Source organism: Manacus candei, unplaced genomic scaffold, assembly GCF_025592945.1.
Source record: "Manacus candei isolate 608988 ecotype Guabito, Panama unplaced genomic scaffold, ASM2559294v1 h1tg000057l, whole genome shotgun sequence".
NCBI classification, from domain to species: Eukaryota; Metazoa; Chordata; class Aves; order Passeriformes; family Pipridae; genus Manacus; species Manacus candei.
In genome coordinates, this window is record NW_026138105.1 from 8864656 (window position 1) to 8882068 (window position 17413).

Sequence of the window (17413 nt, forward strand, 5' to 3'; positions counted from 1 at the left end):
AGTAGTGCAGACACTGTAGCAGGCAAACCATATTACCAGCATCGGCCATTAAAACTCTTCCTACACCAGCGTGGGCTGACTTCACCCCCTCCTCTCTTTGCACACACCCCACCACCCACCTTTCAGTTTTCAAACGCTCCAAAAAAAAAAAAAAAAAAAAAAAAAAGAGAAGAGAGAGACACTGAAAAAAGAAAAACAGGATGCTTCTTTTGTTTCAACGCTATTCCAGGGACCTGAACCTCTCCACCTGCCTGTGAATTGGCCACCTAAAGGTTAGCAAGTGTTTCGTTCTCGTTTTATGTGGGCAGATAATTAAATTCGAGATGGTAAGGCAGAAATTTTAAAGTTCTAATTTTTTTAATGTGATGGTTCTTTCACTTAGCAACGAGAAAGATTTTTTCCTAAAACACAAAGCATTTCAGTTCTGGCCCCACTTCAGCTTTTAAGAGGGCTTTAATTGGTATTTTTTCATCATTTAGTCCAACCTCCTAAACTTTAAAAGATGTATTAGGGTTATTATTTTTCTGTTAGAACAACCTGTTGATTGCAGTCTGCTGGCTGGAGGTTGTTAACTCTTTCCTAACGTGGGAAATGCACAGGAGCAAATTTGATGAAAGGATGAAACAATCAAAATCCTTGGAGGTTTTTAAACACTAAAAATCTTACTTTTTTCCTCATTGTGAAGCCACCGACAGTGTTACAAAACCAACAGATGTTTTAGATATGTTTCTTTTTAGAAATAAGTGGTGTAAATGTAAAATAAAGACATATAATAAACTAGAAAGATTTTCTTATGACTAGAGCTGAGAAAAGTAGTTGGATAAGAAGTAGAATAGGAAATATTCTCTGATATAAATTGCATGAAGAGATCAAAAAAGCCAATGCAATGTTTACTTCCACACTAAAATATATTTTAGGTTACAATGTTCTTACTGATTTAAGCCTTTTGAATGTTTTCATTTATGGACATTCAAGAAAAGGAGAATAAAAAAGTATAGAAAACTGTATAATAATGTTCAAACCAGTTGTTATTTTAGGATGAAGAGAAGTTACTACAGATCCTATTCTTCTTAAAAGGTTTTAATATTGTATTCTGGTACAGTGTTTACAAAAATAATAGTTAAAAAAACCCTGCCAGTTTTGCTGATATTACACAACTGTGGAAGTTTGGTGTCAAAAATATTTGTCCTCAGGTTATGGTACAAGAATTTCAAAGTTCAGGCAGCAGGTTTTGTAGTTGCTTTATACTTTTATAACACACGAGGCAAAACTTCAGAACAACGAACTTCTTACTAACCAGTAAGATTTCCCAAAGTCAGAATCTGAAATGTGACCACTGAAAGACTACAAAGGTTTGAGAAGATGAGGGAACTACACATTTCCAGCCCAATTCTGCAGGGAACTGAGGCTCCCAACTTTGTTCAAAGGTCCCAGCAGGCTGCAGGTGGAACTGGCAGTGTTGTGAGATCAGACACATCCCATAAGAACAAGTGAAAAGGTGAAGTCAGTACTTCTGTTATGAGACATTTCAAGATATGAAGTCAAACTGAGAAAAGAGCAAGGGCAGAAACAGGTTTTAAATAAACCAAGATGAACGGTGATTTCTGGGCTAATCAGGAAAGGTATCGGTTCCATTTGGCTTGTTTGAACTGAGAACTAGAAAGTGCCAGAATTTGGATACACTCACAAACACTCTGTTTCCATCAGAGAAGGGGTGCTTAAAGTACCTGCACAACATTTATTTCAGACCCTGTGGTTCACTATTACGTTATGACACTAATATTTAAGTAGAAGTTTTGTCTAGTCAGTCAAGGGAGTTCACAAACACCGGCACGTTGTGCCAGCCGGCAGTGGGGGGAATGCAAATCCCAGTTCTGTGTCTTCTGCTGACAGAAAGATACTGTGTGCTGGTCTCAGCATCACTGTCCTCAGAAGAAAAACGAGTAATTAACAATCCTAAAAGATGCTTTAGTTTCAGTTTGAAAAGTTCTTTAAAACACGTAGGATCTTCGAAATCTTATCCTCTCATTAGCACAGGAAGCTGCTTATTGCTGCTTTCACTTGAGCACCCCTCTGACAGAACTCTGTACCTTTGCAGGGATTGGAACACCTGGGACGGTGCCTTTTCCACAGATACCTGGGACCCAGAAATGCATAGCAATAGGATGGGGGTTTATCTCCCCAGGTCCTGCTTAGACATGAAATGAGAGCAAAGTGTAGCCCCACATACTCCCTCCTGGGCAGTACCTGGCCATGGCTGATCTTTATACACAGTCAAAATAGATGTTTTGCTGTACACTGAGACAACTGAGAAGTTTCTCTGAGCAGGACAGTGTTTTGAACTTAAATGACTATAAGTAATCTTGCACAGAGATTCCATCTTAGGAAGTGACACACAAAAATAGATAGATTAAGAATTTAACTTCATTCCAAACATAGTTAATGCAGTGTAATACTGGTCCTCTGTATTATGTGCACAGGTCAAATTCCTTCTAGCCATTAGAGCAACCTGTTCATCCATATAAATGGGAAGAATCACAGAATGCTGTGGAGCCAGCCTGATTCCAGAGTCACTTGATTCAAGATTTAGAGATTTTAGATCAAGCTTCAAAAGGTTCTGCTAAGCCCTGAAACCTGTGTGATAGTGGCAAATATCCACACAGGCACTTGCTTCAGTTGTAACTTGCTTTAATTGATTATTGCCTCTTCAAGCATCTCAGGATAAGAAGTTTGCAGCTTTAGCATGCAGAATGTTACTGAGTGGCCTAAATAATGAATTTTGAAAGCTTACACATTTTCAATTTGTTCCTAGTTCCAGCATACTTCTGGAATAATTAGTACTGTTTAAAACAAGTCTCCCTTTTAAGTAAATTCATCTTAACTTAATAATAGTCAGTCTCAAAGTGTATTAAAATATAATGGGCTGCAGATATGTGACCAAACTGAAGAGAAACTAATTTTGACTGGTTATGTAAAATGCCCAGAATCATCTGTTTGTCTGATTTGATTCATGCCAGTGTTCTATTATAAGATGTGCATCTTTTTCCCCGTTGGTTTGTTGACTGTAGCATGCAGTAATCCTCCAGAAGATCTCACTCAGAGGTGAGAACACATTCCTTTAGGAAAGTATCTCCCAGCAGAGCTGAAACTAGTTGCTGCATGTAGTTCTCTCCATCTGGACAGACAGTCTGTAGAGCAGAAGCATGAGTCATTGTAAAACAGTTCAGAATGTCAAGTATTTTCTAGATTCACTGAGTTTAAGCATTTGCAGTGCCATTACCAATTACTGGGAGCATTTCAGGCTATGGTAGAAAGAAGAAGGATTTTGAGCAACAATACCAGGCCTTGTTAAGAGCTTTTCTGCCCCCTGAATAACTAGATGATAGGCAAGAAAGATAGGAAGAATAAGACAGAAATATTTCTCCACCTCCAAAACTAGAGGCCTACTAAATCAGGGCTCCAGAAACAAATGGAAAGCAATCCAAACAACAGGAAAAACTCTCCAGGATCAATAAAGCTGTGTGGAATGAAGATCCACTGGGGCCTCCAGCATTAGTCTCTCACCAGAATTAATAAAAGAAAGAGCTTGCACTGAAGTGGATATTGGACAATCAGAACTTCACAGTTTCATCACTATCCAGTTTACAAGGGACAGGCTGCAGTGTCTGAACTGGGCAGATGCTCATTGCAGGAAGATTAAAAGCTACGTCTTCCAAAATATGATGTTCTTAAGGAAATTTTACAGGCTGGATATACCAATTTGGTAACATTATTGAGAATTTATATTCCACTTGGGGATTCACTCAGTCTCACAGCAGTGGAGGGCATAGCCATCCCAGTCCATAATTTAAACGAGTGTTTGGATGAAGAAGAGCTGCCCCTTCCCAGGACCCCTCAGTGCTGCTGAACTGTGTTACCTGAGGACTCTTCATGAACTCAACCCTCAAACAAAATCTAACCTTTTAAAATGATCTTTTCACTGCTGTTGACTGTCCCCTATCCTGTTTTCCCTGCAGTTTCCACAAATTTAGGGAGGTTTGTTGAGCATGACCTAAACACTTCTAACATTCCTGAGGCACTTTCCCACATCGTTACAAGCAAATTACCTTTAGGGGTATAAAGAAAAAAGCCTACCATTGTGTCAGGGTATTTCATGGAATGGTACAACTGAATGCAGTGCACAAAATCTCCATTCTGTGAAGATTCTGTGTAGAGGTTCCTACATAGAGAGTGATAAAGGATACAGAGAGATTGAAATGTCACTTCATTTTCTCCTGTTTCAGCTCTTCCTGTTTTCTGAAGGTTGTCACTGTGACACCAATGTAGAAAAAAAAAAAAGAAAACCACCCAACTTCCTACTTCTAATCTGTTTCAAGTCTTTGTCCTCGTTTCTCTCTGCTTGCATCAAGTATTGACAGAAATGAGGCTTTTTTGCTGACATGCCTGGCTCAGTCAAAGGTACGTGAGCTAAAATTATTTCCAGACTAAAGAGGATTCCACTTCTGTTTGCTCTCTGGTTTATTTAAGGTAAGGATCACCTAAAGCTTTTTAGAAAGGCAAAGACTTGTAGTATAACTGAGTATATTGTGTATGTTCAGAATGTTGAAAACCTGCTTCTGTGGGGTTACAAAAATAACCTCTGTCATGTCTCCAGGTTATACCTGTGGACAAAGGTGGGGACTGAGCAACTGAGCTTTGCATCTGCTTAGGGACTGATGCTCTTCTCAATGTTGTGTAAAAAAAAAAATTATATGGAAGTGCTGGAAATGAGTAATTACATGTTTATTTATTGATTTAATTAATTATGAAGGGCAGCTGACAGAGCACTTACATGCGACGTGCAGAAGACAAAAATCTTTCACTTGTGTAGTCCAAGATTATTATAACAGTGCTGACAAAATGAAACAAGTTTTATAAAATGTATTTGGAACTCAAGAAAGATTCTATAAAAAAGGAACAGACTGGATTTAAAATGAGTTTTTTATACCACCCTTTCCTATTAAAATACTTTATACTTATAAAGTGAGTAAGACATTTTCTGATACAATGAATTTTTATCTGAAACTCTTCCACTTCTTGACTTTTCAGTGTTCCACAGGACTATCTATGCTGTGTACCTGAAGCTAGAATTCAAACTAGGAACAAAATAATTGTATTTAAATGGAATTTTAGTGACCAGTTTTGATAGCTTAGGAAATCAATTTAGATAATTTTGGACTGGCCAAATCCTGCATTTAGTTCTGTTTATTTTTCCTTATCTAGTTCGGATCAAGTTCTTATGCTGGTAGTTCAATGCCACAAGCTGCAAACAGCTGGGAACACGAGGTGGATGCTCAGTAACAGAGCTCAGGGGATAATCAACAAAGGAAGTTTTTCTGCTTTAGGCAAGGACTACCCAGCATCAGCCTTGGGGCAGAATTAGTTTGAGATGAGCTATTTTTGTCAATGTACAGAGAAATACAGTGGCTTTTTTTTGGTATATAAACAACAGATGTGAAAAGTCTGATCGTATTTGCCCCAGTAGAATACAAGTCAGGGCAGTTTCACTTAGGAAGAAAGTCTGTTTGTTTGCTGTGAAAAGCAGGAAACTACCACAGCTGGTAGAAATGTGTTATTACATTCTTAACAGTAATGACCTTGTGTGTCACCATTGCTTTACTTGTTTAGCATTGTTTAAAACTTTCCTTTAAATTTTCTGCCACCACTTAGGTATTTTCTTTGTGGACCATTGCAGAGCACTGAAATGATTCTCAGAATTACACTGAATTTTGGGCCCCAGAAACTTAATAAGTGAAATTACAGAGAGTCTCTGGTATTTGGGAACCACAGGATTCATATGAAAAACATCTGGCCATGGTGAGTCCTGCTGACTCAGGCTGGCCTTGAAGGGCCCATCAGCTCTGTGTGCCCATGGGGATATTCAGGGAGAGAAGTAGTTTGTGACACTGGAGCTGACTGGGAGGAAATGTAAAATATGTAGAAATGTATTTCCACACTTCTCTCCAGGGGAAGGAGGGGAGCACAACCACTGTGACTTGTTTCATCTGGTGTGGTACTTGTTGGATGTTCTGGCTGCAGGGTATTTAGGCTTCACTTCTTGGAGTCTGGACTCTGCAGTGTATTTTTTTCCCTCAACTTCTTTTTTCCCCACATCTTTGGAAAAACTACTGCATGCTTAGTTTGTGAGTATCATGGGCTCATGTCTTATTGTTTGCTCCTGTTTTCATTGTATGCTGTGTTAAAATTTAAAAGTGCCTGTATAACTTAAGAACAACCTTAAATGGACTTGAAATGTTGATAACATCACTTTGCAAATCAGAGAAATCCACTTTTTTCCTGCAGTGTTCACCACACTACACAATATGGATAATAACTTAATTTCTTTAACAAGCCATATTCTTTTAACATTCTTCCATCAATATAATCATTACCTATAGCAAAAAGCCACTTAAGTGATTATTCCATGTAGAAATCTCTGAAAGTGGACAAGAAAATTCCATGTGTGATAAGTGAACTTGGTTTATAACATTCGTGGGAAAGGAGAAAGGGAAAAATCTAACAATGCTGTGCACACATCAGTTCATTTTACAGGTTGCTTTCTGGGATGGAACCAGTACAAATTTCAAACAGTGTTTTTAAGTAATCCTTTTACTGTTTCTCAGCAATGATTACCTATTAAAATGATCCTAGGAAGTTACAGAAACGTCACTACAGCTTGTGCAGTAAAGCAACAAATTGCAGATTTCAAATTTAGCCACCAATTATGTTATTCCAAATTTTTTTTTTTAATGACTATTTGCACAAGAACAGCCCATTATTCATAGCAGTAAATTGATACAGAGCTGTGAGTAAAGCTGAGTAAGAAATAAACATTCACAGATCACCTGATTTTCACCTTGACTATAATTACAAGGGGTTATGCTCATGCCCCTATTAGCTCCTCCAAAGATAATTTTCAACTTGATTATTTTGATAGTTTACTCCTTTGTTGCTAATGAAAGAAAAAAGACAATACAAATTTTTGTTGAAATAAGAACTAGTCTGGACCAGCACCAACCCTGCACATATTTGGACAGATTTCATAAGAATAGGCTCACTTTTTTCAAAAACTGTGTCTAGAAGATGTTTTCATCTGGCATTAAAAGCATCTAAAAATAAGCAGCATACCATAATATCTCCATTTATTAGATAAAATGAATTTGGGCTACACAAAAGCCAGCTTTAATTTATCCCACTATTTTCCTATGATACCATCTTTTCTACTTTGCACATATTTATGTAAATCTCACTTGTAAAACAAGACATCAGTTTACTTTTGTTCACATATTTCCATTTTACACCACTTGCTGCAGTATGTTTGGCTTTAGCCCCCTTAAATTTGGGTAAACACAGATTAATATGAAGCCATGTTTACTGTCCTGTGTTTGGAACAGTTGCCCAAAGAACCTGTGCAGTTTTTATCCTCAGAGGATCTCAAAAGCAGACAGGGTAACACCCTGACAATCTCATCTGACCTCAGTGCTGACTCTGCTCTGAGCAGGTCTTTGGACTAGAGACCTCCTGAGGTCCCCTCTAACCTCCATTGTCCCGTGTTTCTATATTAACAATTATTAATGTTAATTAAATATAAAACCATGATACACATATATAATGAGAATATGGTTCCAGAAAATTAAAATTGTATTATTTCTGGTGTGCTGAGAGACTCCATTTGCAAATCTGAAACTCAGGTTTATTTCTAATGCTTTGGGTATCTATCATAGATCGTAAGAGTGGTTTTAAATGCAGTGTTAAATGTTCTTTACACTTTAATTCCTAGATAAGAAATTAAAAATGAATCAATTTAATTGGAAAATGAAGTAATTGTTGTCTGTATAATGCTTGTGTGTAAGATTTGTGATATTCTTAACTGCTGACTTTCCTAGTCCAGCAGTTGAATGTTTGTATTTTATTTGCTACCTGAAGATTCCTACTTGCTCTGTTTCCCCTCCTCACAGGTACCTGAGCACGTGGCAGAGAGCCCTTGACATGGAGGCACAGAAGGCACAGAAGGCACCTGGTTTCACAGCTGCACCCCCAGATTGCCCCGTTCCAGCCTCCTCTGTGCAGCCCTCGCAGGGCCCCTCAGATCCCGGCCAGGGCACTGCTCTTCCCCGGGAACCGGCGCTGTCCCAGCCCGTGTACCTCAAAGCCCTCACCATCCCGCTGTACCAGCCTGTCCAGGCAGGATGCTTCCAGCCACACGGGCAGTTAGTGACTGCCAGGAGCTGTGTCCATCTCGACAGCACCAGCATTCCCCTCATCCTCAACCCACTCGTCCCTCCGGAAAGCCCAGATCGGCCTCAGTCAGTTTTTCAGAAACAACTTGGGCAAACTCTAACATTGAGCATAGTCAGCACTTTACCAGTTTTATCACCACCGAGTTCTTGTGTAAATGCATCTATTGGAAGCCCAGGAAAATCCAAAAAAGCTGGGAAATATATCTGCAAACACTGTGGACGAGATTGTCTGAAGCCAAGTGTCCTTGAGAAGCACATTCGCTCCCACACAGGAGAGAGGCCCTTCCCGTGCACCACCTGTGGCATCGCATTTAAAACTCAGAGCAACTTGTATAAACACAGGAGAACTCAAACACACGTCAACAACACCAGGCTGCCCTCAGACTCTGACACCAGTGGGGCATCAGAGCAAAATGGGAGATCAGCAGAGAGCACCACCTCAGCCCAAGGCAGCAAACCACTGAGCAGCACCGGTGAGGACAAGGGGATACAGATGAAACAACCAAGTTCAGAGACCAGTGCTGGACCAGACACTAAAAAACTTCACGAGCTTTCACTGCCAGCAACAAGCACTTCACCAGTTTTTCCAGAAAATCAAGAAACAACGAATCAATCCTTCAGTTCAAAGGCTAATCAAGGGGTTCCTGAAAGAGAACCTCGCAGTTTATCATCTCCAGGAGCTTTGCCAAACGGTCCGTGTCAGAGGAAGAAGATGCAGGAACAAAGAACTCCAACTGCCAACAAGCATATTCAGCTGCAAAGGCAGCAAGCAACCTCTTCGGAGAAGCAGTGGGATTACAAGCCATTGGACTGCAAGCTGAAGAAGTGTGAGAGCACTGACTCGGGGTATCTGTCCCGCTCTGACAGCACAGAACAACAGATGGCATCACCCAGCCCCTTGCACAGCCTCTGTGAGCACAGCACGGAGCTGGAAAGCGAAACCGCCTTCAGCAGCCCCAGGTGTGCCTCCGGAAGCAGTGCAAAGCCAGAGGCAGCCGAGAAAGCTGCAGCCTCCATGCTAGAGAAAAAGAGGCTGGAAGAACACATTTCAAAACTTATTTCTCATAACAAAAGTGTGGTGGATGATACCCAGTTAGACAATGTCAGGCCCAGGAAAACTGTCCTTTCCAAACAGGGAAGCATTGACCTGCCAATGCCTTACACATACAAAGACTCTTTCCACTTTGATATCAGAACTTGTGATGTAAATAGGAAAAAGAATCTTGCCCTTTGTTCAGCAAAGTCTACCTTTGCACCCCTGGAGAAATGCAAGCCAATGTTTTTCCATTCAGTTCCCACCCAGTTCTCCACGACCATTGACACTGTGCCTGTCACTCGGAGCAACTCCTTGCCGTTCGTGGAGGGAGCAAGGATGGCACAGGACAAACCAGGTTGCTCAAAACCACTTTCTCTTACTAAGCAGTCTGTAAACACAGGCACTGCTGGTTTGCTGCCTAGCAACAATCTTGCTGCAAATTCAGTGGATTTCCCTAATAGCCATCCCCGAGCTCTAGTCAGACAAACAGCCGTGGATGATTTGCCGCTAAGTAATGTGGTTGATCATCCTCCTCCTTCAGAGGAGTTGCAAGGCAGTAAAAAGCTTGGGGCTGGAGAAGTAATCAGTGCTAAAAATAAGAAACACAATCAAAGGAAGTTAAAGATGTTCTCTCAAGAAAAATGGCAAATGTATGGAGATGAAACATTTAAGAAAATCTACCAAAAAATGAAAAGCAGTCAAAACGCCAAGAAAATGAAACAAAGGGGGGATAAGATTACAGGTATTACAAGCTTCACTCCTGACTCAAAGGAATCAGCCAGCAGCACTGAAATTATTGAGGAAAGAGATGGCAGGAGCTCTGTAAGTGACAGTCATTCCTCCCTTGTGACAGCAGCTTCAAACACGGGTAAATCAGGAACCTGTACTGATGGTAATCGTGTTCTGCAGAATGTGTCCTCTGAGGAAACTGCAGACAGTGTGTCCTACCTAATGGAGACATCACATTCCACAAATGCCTGTGCACGGACTGTAAGGAGCAAAACTTCCCAAGACCCCAGTGGCAGGGACAGAGAGAAGTGCACAGCTCTCAGCAGCACAGGGCGAGCTCCAAGCAGTTGTGAGCTCAGGCTTCAAAATCTTGAGTGTCAGCCCAGCTGTCACAGAAGAAATGATGACTCCTTGCCAGTACAGAGTAGCAACTGGGAAAACCCAAGCCCTGGGAAAGAATCCAGTGCATTTGAATTAGATTCTAAAAGCACCACACACAATTATGGAGGCCATCGCAGGACTAAGGAGACTGGCCAACAAGGCCTGTGGGTCCATTGCAACAGCAGAGAGACTGCAGGGAAATCCCAGAATTTACCATCAGAAAGAAAAAAGTTGAAATTTGAAGTGGAGAAGACAACACAAAATATGATTTCAATGTCCTGCCCTAGTCCTGGTAGCGAAAGCAGTGCAGTAAGTGAAGCAGAGAGAGCCCATTGCTCTGGCACTCCCTGCCTTTCCACAGCTCCAGTGACATTCTCCAGTAAAGCACAAGAGCAAAAATTGGGCACAGGAATTAATGAATCCACTGGAGGTACTGGGAATGTGGAATATATGAAAACAATCAAACTCCCCACAAAAGCCCTCAATTACAGTGATGTTGACCTCCTTTCAAATTCAACTGGTATCTCAAAAGCTTCACTGGTGGGATTTTTAGGCCCTGAATTAAGGGGAAGTGATTGCAACTCTTTTGCCTTGCACAATGCAACACATAAAGACGACAAAACATGTCTTGTGAAAATAGAAGCAAAAGTACCACTTTTCAATGACAATGCTGTGGATGTATCTTCTAAAATTCATCATCTGCAATCTGGTCATTCAACTCCAGCCCCACAACAAAATGCCTTTTCTCCAAAATATATCCTTAAATTGCCACAGGCCAAGAGAGCCTCAAATTTGTCACTTTTGCCTAGATCTGAACAGGTTACACCTTGCACATCTGAGACAGACACCCTAACCACCCCTTCCTGCTCTTCCAGCAGTGGATCCCTCCATTCTCATCCCAGTGACGTGGTTTGGTCCCCTTTACAATTTGAAGTGAGACAAAAGGCTGGCACAGGAGAGCTTCGATGGAATGTACACACAAACTGGAAAACTCCAGGATTTTGTTCACCAGTCAACTCAGAAACAACAAATATCTTAACCACAGCAGATAACACCTTTTATAACCCAAACTTCAGGCAGCAGGATACGGCGAGAGATGATTGGAAAAACAAGCAGAAGAAAAAAAAATTGAATTATCAAAGGCAAACAGAAGAGAAGTGGATGAGCATAACTACTTGCTCTACACAGACTCCAAAGAAGAAAATATGCTTTACTTCTGTGTATACAAGTGGCTTTTTCATATCAGCTGACATCAAAGATGAGAGAAAGGTTTTACAGCATCTTTGCTCAGGAAGTGACTCTTTGATAAAGACATCAGCTTCTAGCAAGGGAGCAGAGTCAACAGTCGTGGGATGGGACAGAGGGGGAAGTCTGTGCACCCTCAAGGATGCTTCACCAACAGTGCAGGACACGCTGCAGCATCCTCAGAGCTCGACAGACAGCCCCACTTATCTTTGCCATTCTTTTGGCACTTTTTATTGCCACACTCTCACCACTCACTGTAAAGAATTCCCAGTGCTCCCCCACAATAACAGGACCTGCTCCTCTGGCAGTTTAACAGTGTCAGGCACAAAGGGCACCTTCCCCTCCCTCAGTGCTGAGCCCCGACTAACCTGGTGCTGCTTAAGCAGGAGCCTCCCCCTGCCCACGGAGCAGAAGGGGAATGCAGACTCTGCCTACTCCTCCCTGCACTCCTATGACAGGGGATCCAGCAGGGAATGCAGCCTGTCCAAATACGACATCTCTATCTTCAAAATGAAAAATATTAACAAGACTGTGGCATATGGCTTAACAAACACAAGTTTAAAAACGCTGGTTTCATCTTTTTCTAAAGGACAACAGATGCAGGAGGTAATATTAATAATCCTATTTGCCTTCTCCAGAGGGTGTTATTGGCTGACAGCCCATCCTCACCCTCTTATTAGAAAAATTAAATAATTATCAGAAGTGTATTTATGGTCATTTACAGGATTTTGTTGATACAGAATTTAAAATTTACATTTTTAGAAGATAAATCTTATATTCATTTGATGCATGAGAAAGGTATACTTTTGTGTGAATATTTAAGTTTCTTTCACTTGACCATTTTGGTAAGAATGCTGGCTAGTGAGAAGAATGAACTGCTATTTTCCCTTTTGGGTATATTTTATATAATGATCAGAAAAAAATGGGAAAAATTCAGAGTTGTGCTACTAAACTACTATGTTGTTCACTGCTATTTAAAAAGAGCACAGATTTCCAATCTCTTGGTCAATGTAACTCACAGTTTTCATTTACTTAATTTTTTCCCAATATTCTCAACAGTTAAGCTCAGTAGCTCCTGGTGGTGCTTTCAAAAATATTTCAGAACAAAAGAAGAAAACTGTAGTTTGCAGAAAGGAAAAACCCTCAACAAATAAACTCAAGAGGAGCCACAAACAGAAAAAGATTAAAGTCACCCCCAAATGGTAAGAAATATGGTTTGCAGCTTCGCTAGATATAGACATGATTTTGCTGAAATGGGTGTAAAAAGTCCACAGAAAATAAAAAGTCATCCCCAAAATTCAACCACGTTAAAATTGGGGGAAAAAAAATAAATCTCTTAAAAAGAGCTATTCTCACACCGCAGCAGTTCCCCAAAGGAACCATATGTTGTTTATTACCAGGAACAGACTTTTCTAAGTCAAACAGACATATCCCAAAGAAAGAGGATGATTGGTCAGTTGAGTCTCACTATGCTTTAGAAATTATTCTTATCTGTCAAACTTGCCAGCATTTACTTTTGCTCGAAGGGAACCAAAATCCTTTCGTTTTTAATCTGGTTACAGCTCAGAGCAGAGCACGAAGTGCTCCTGAACTGCTATTCACAGGAGAGTGCAGAAGAATAAATATCAAGTTTAACACAAACTAACAAAACCATCTGTAGTTCAAAGGATCATTCGGTTTAAATGAAAAGCAGGAAGAATTTGAGCATAAAACTGTCAAAGGCACATTGTCTCAATCAGCAAAGCTCCCCTGTATCTAATGGGAGCTCAGACCAGTGGATTTAGCCTCTAATCTTTCAGGAGCGTGGGGCAGCAGAATGTCTGATGAATTGCTTCAATAAGAAACACATATTGTGTGCATACATCCCTCTGATTCCATTTCACGACCAAAATCAGACAGAGTGACTCCCTTGAGGACAAATCAGTGCCAGTAACTTAATCACCGTGTCTAGTTCAGCAAGCAGCACTGAGGAGCATGAGAACAAAAATAGAAGACTCAGGGCTATGTCATCCAGCCTAGTCATACTCCACTAGGACTTTTTTTCTGATTTGTTTTTTGGGTGGTGTTTGTTTTTTTTTTTTTTTTCTTTTTTCCTGCTGACCTCAGAATTTATTTATTTGGCTCTATCAAATAATTACAGGGATTCAGGTAAGTACAGCATCCTGAAAGCTCAGATCATTCATACTAGTAGCTAACTGGCCCAATTGGTAACCAATGAATTCAGTGTAATTGTCTAATACACCAAATACCAGAATTACCACGTCCTTTTAGGTTTATATCTTGCTCTGTGTGTGGTGACATTCTACTGATTTAGTCACTCAGAGTTACTGAAAGATCTATCCAGAGTAGAAAACAAGGCAGAGCTGGAATATTCAGTGTGAGTTTTCTAAATAACTGAAACACTTATGCTGTTCTTTAGTGATGATGAATAGGTGGCACATACGAAGTGAAAAGTAAAAAAGCCAACAACCACACAACATCAGGTGATTCCTGTATGATTCAAGCCTTTATGAAGTATATTGTTTTAAAATTCCAGATACAGGAAAAAGGATCTGTTATTTCTTAATCCTTTTCTCTTAGAAAACCAACAGAGGGGGGAAAAAAAGTAATAAAATAATTGTGGGTCTCTTCCCTAAAATCCTGATTATTTTTTTTTTTTGAGTTGGCATAAACATCTCTTTCACAGTGGTAAACTGCTGTTAGACTTTAGTGTCTGTGATGAGGTGGTGTTATTACTCTGGCAGGTTTTACATCTCCCACATTTGTTGACCCTTTCACTGCAGGTACAGAGGGAGGCACATCCATGGATATTCCCAGTTGAAAGTGAACCGGCTGAGCAAGAGGCCCTGTTTTCCCAACAGAGCACTGGATGCTTTGAGAAAGGGCTGTTCATCACAGCCCCCCAAATTCAATAAGCATAAGAAGTGCCATTCTCCTCCACTGAAGGTGCAAGGTAAGTATTTTGAATATTTTTTTAAAAAAACTGATATTACTTCAGTGCTACGATGAGAAATGTAGTAAGTTCTAGCATGTGGGGCAATAAAAATCAAAGTAAAAGTTTCTTCGACCTCTTTTCAATAGAGAGTTACCTACACCAGCAAAATTCCACCTCAGATAAACCACTTTGCAGAAGGAAAAAAGAAGGAAAGAATAACTCAGGAATATCTTCCCATACTGAAAACCTAAACCATGTTAAACAAAGAGACAAAACGGATAAAAAAGTAGGTATTGTACCTTAATTCCTGTATTAATATCTATTAAAATAAAAAAAAAAAGGTAATTAAAACGTGAATTATATTCAGCTGGTTTAAAGTTCAAGTTGAGACTACTTTGTAGCACAGATTTTGTTTAAAATGTTTAAAAATATGTTAAAGGTATTACTGGGGGTTAAAATACAATGAAAACTTACTAATGTTAGCTTTTCAAAAAGAACAACTAAACTTGCATCAATTGCTCTGGATTGAAAATTTTAAACCTCAATTTTTTCCCCCCCTCCTAATTTCTACAGGACATTTCTGGGCAAATCAGGGAACACACGGGAACAAACGTCTGTGTCCAGAACATCCCGGCTCCCCTGGGAATAGCTGTGACAGCTCATTCCCTTCCCTCCCCAGCTCCCACCTCCATGCAGCAGGTCAGCAGGGATGTGGCCATTTGCTGCTGGGTGACACAGCCCCTCGTGCTCCAGCCATCCGGGCCGGGGCATTCCCGGCCAAGCCTCCAGAGCGACTCAACGGCAGCTTCCTTTGGGTCTCACCCTTCTGATTTTACAAACACAGCCACAGGTGACCAACCCAGCAGCACAGACCCAGAGGCTCCTGGTCCTCTTTCCTTACATCTGGAGACAAGCCAGGAAAACACACTGAGTGCAGAGTCAGAGAGGCAAATATCTGGTACATTAGACCCGGTGATCCGGGCCTCGGGAAGGGAGAAAACTCCAGCTGAAGAACACACAAATTCACCTCCCAAAGAACACCCAACTCCCAGTTCCCAGCCTGGATGTTCACGTTTATTTGGATCAAAAGCAGAGTCTCTTCCTGACTCGGTCACAAGGGCTCAGTTACCCAGCAGAGGATACACAGAGAGGGCAAACGTGTCTCAAAATCTCCTGGACCTCCACGGAAGCAGAGACAGGAACGGATCCCACCTGCAGCCCAATCCCTATGGAAGGCCACATGGAACAGCTACTACTACCTTTAAAAAGCCCCCAGTTTCTCTCAGATCCCCTGAGTTCAAGAGTTACTCTGCAGCACTTTCCAAGACATACAAAAAGAGAGGTTTAGAGATGATGAGGAAGCAAACGCGAGTGGAGTACGATGACATGAGCAGTGATGATGAGGACAGGCTGGTTATAGAGATATAGCAGACAGGCTGCTCACACAGGGACAGGAGGAAATGCCAGGGATGTCTGATCCATATTTCTGAAACAACTAAACATCAGCAAAGCCATTCCTCTGTGCAAGAGGCAGAATTCTCTTTGGAAAAGCCCTTTCTTTCAAGGACTAGAACTTTTTTTAAAGAAGCTTATTTGAGGCATCACACATTTAAATGCAAGAGGTAAACCTGTGTTTCTGACAGGTTTCCAGCATTGTTATGTTCTTGTCACCCTCACAGATTTCCCACAAGTGCTGGCTGCCAGTGGGTGTGTTACTCAAAGCCTGCAGTGTATTTGGTTACTTTTAACAATACAACAGCAGCAGCTTCCTCCGTGTACGAGCTGGGATTTCCTGGAAGGCTATAGATGTGTTCTCTTCCATACACTCCTCTTTTCTTGTAGTCACTGCCACCTGCACTGGGAGTGACACACTGGCATTAAGGGGAAGATCTGCTCCCTAAGTATCTGTGATATTGGAAGAGTGTGGAAAAATGCTGACCTTTTTCCATGTTGCACAAATGTCAATGCTTCTGTGTGAGAAATGACACAAGCATGCTTTGCTTTGTGTTTCGTGCCTTTTATGCCAAGATCTACTCAAATATTCTTGATTTCTAGGTGGAGAATATGGGTGTTTGCTGTTGATATTTCCTTGTGGTAAAATTTCTGACAAGGATTTTCTCATTATATTTGTCACATTGTGCTCCAACCGATGTCATCTGGAATGTTTTGTTTTTATTGTAACTTTAACTGCTCTTTTATTGAGGGTAAAGAAGCTATATGGCATAGCTGGTTTTCTTTTTTTAACAAAAAGTTTTGTGCTACAAAGCCTAAAATTTACTGGTTTCCATGTGAATAAATAATTAGATATTTCAACTTGACCAGGTGTATTCACTTGCTTCATTAAGCTGATAAACACTAAAACCATTCCACTTCTACATTACAGCCAAATTCTACACTTAAACTTCTACTGTTCTTGTATTGTGACACACACACAGGGTTTAATGCATTAACCTACATAAGATATTTGGAGTTGCTTTTACTTTAGTCATGCACAGGTAAAAGCTTATACAAATCATCATCACAAAGAAATCTAGAATGTACTGGCTGAGAAAAATGAATGTATATGTGCAGAAAGATGCCAAAACATTCAGTTGCTTCAGATATGTTCCATCTTCATCTTCAAACTCCTTGTGTATCATTGTTAATAGTACTATGGATGGCAAGAAAGTGTTTGGTTTTCACCAGCAGCCTCCACAGCAACTATATTCACCTCTTGCTTGTGCAAGAGCTAATTATTATATGGACATATAATGAATCTGCTGTATAAAGTTTTTTTTGCATAATGTTTGTGGCTAAATGCTGTGTTTT

The 17413-nt window shown here is 40.5% G+C and overlaps 1 protein-coding gene across 2 annotated transcripts; it reads left to right on the forward strand.

Annotated features, from left to right (window-relative positions):
• The first annotated feature begins 192 nt into the window (after positions 1 to 192).
• On the forward strand, positions 193 to 16950 carry ZNF831 (zinc finger protein 831). Of its 2 annotated transcripts, none has more exons than XM_051803087.1 (6): positions 193 to 272; positions 7998 to 12276; positions 12730 to 12872; positions 14454 to 14623; positions 14752 to 14891; positions 15179 to 16950. In XM_051803087.1, exons 2-6 carry the CDS (start codon positions 8029 to 8031, stop codon positions 16031 to 16033), a joined length of 5556 nt encoding a protein of 1851 aa, XP_051659047.1. In that variant the 5' UTR covers positions 193 to 272; positions 7998 to 8028; the 3' UTR covers positions 16034 to 16950. The 2 variants fall into 2 exon arrangements, with proteins under 2 accessions (XP_051659047.1, XP_051659048.1); XM_051803088.1 differs by lacking the exon at positions 193 to 272 and adding an exon at positions 4425 to 4527.
• The last annotated feature ends 463 nt before the right edge of the window (positions 16951 to 17413 follow it).

Excerpts from the sequence above, each read along its gene's own strand:
- ZNF831 (XM_051803087.1), top strand. The coding sequence starts at position 8,029 with ATGGAGGCACAGAAGGCACAGAAGGCACCTGGTTTCACAGCTGCACCC. Across the intron at positions 14,624-14,751 it reads TCCTCCACTGAAGGTGCAAG|AGAGTTACCTACACCAGCAA; the intron begins GTAAGTATTTTG and ends TCTTTTCAATAG. Across the intron at positions 14,892-15,178 it reads GAGACAAAACGGATAAAAAA|GACATTTCTGGGCAAATCAG; the intron begins GTAGGTATTGTA and ends TAATTTCTACAG.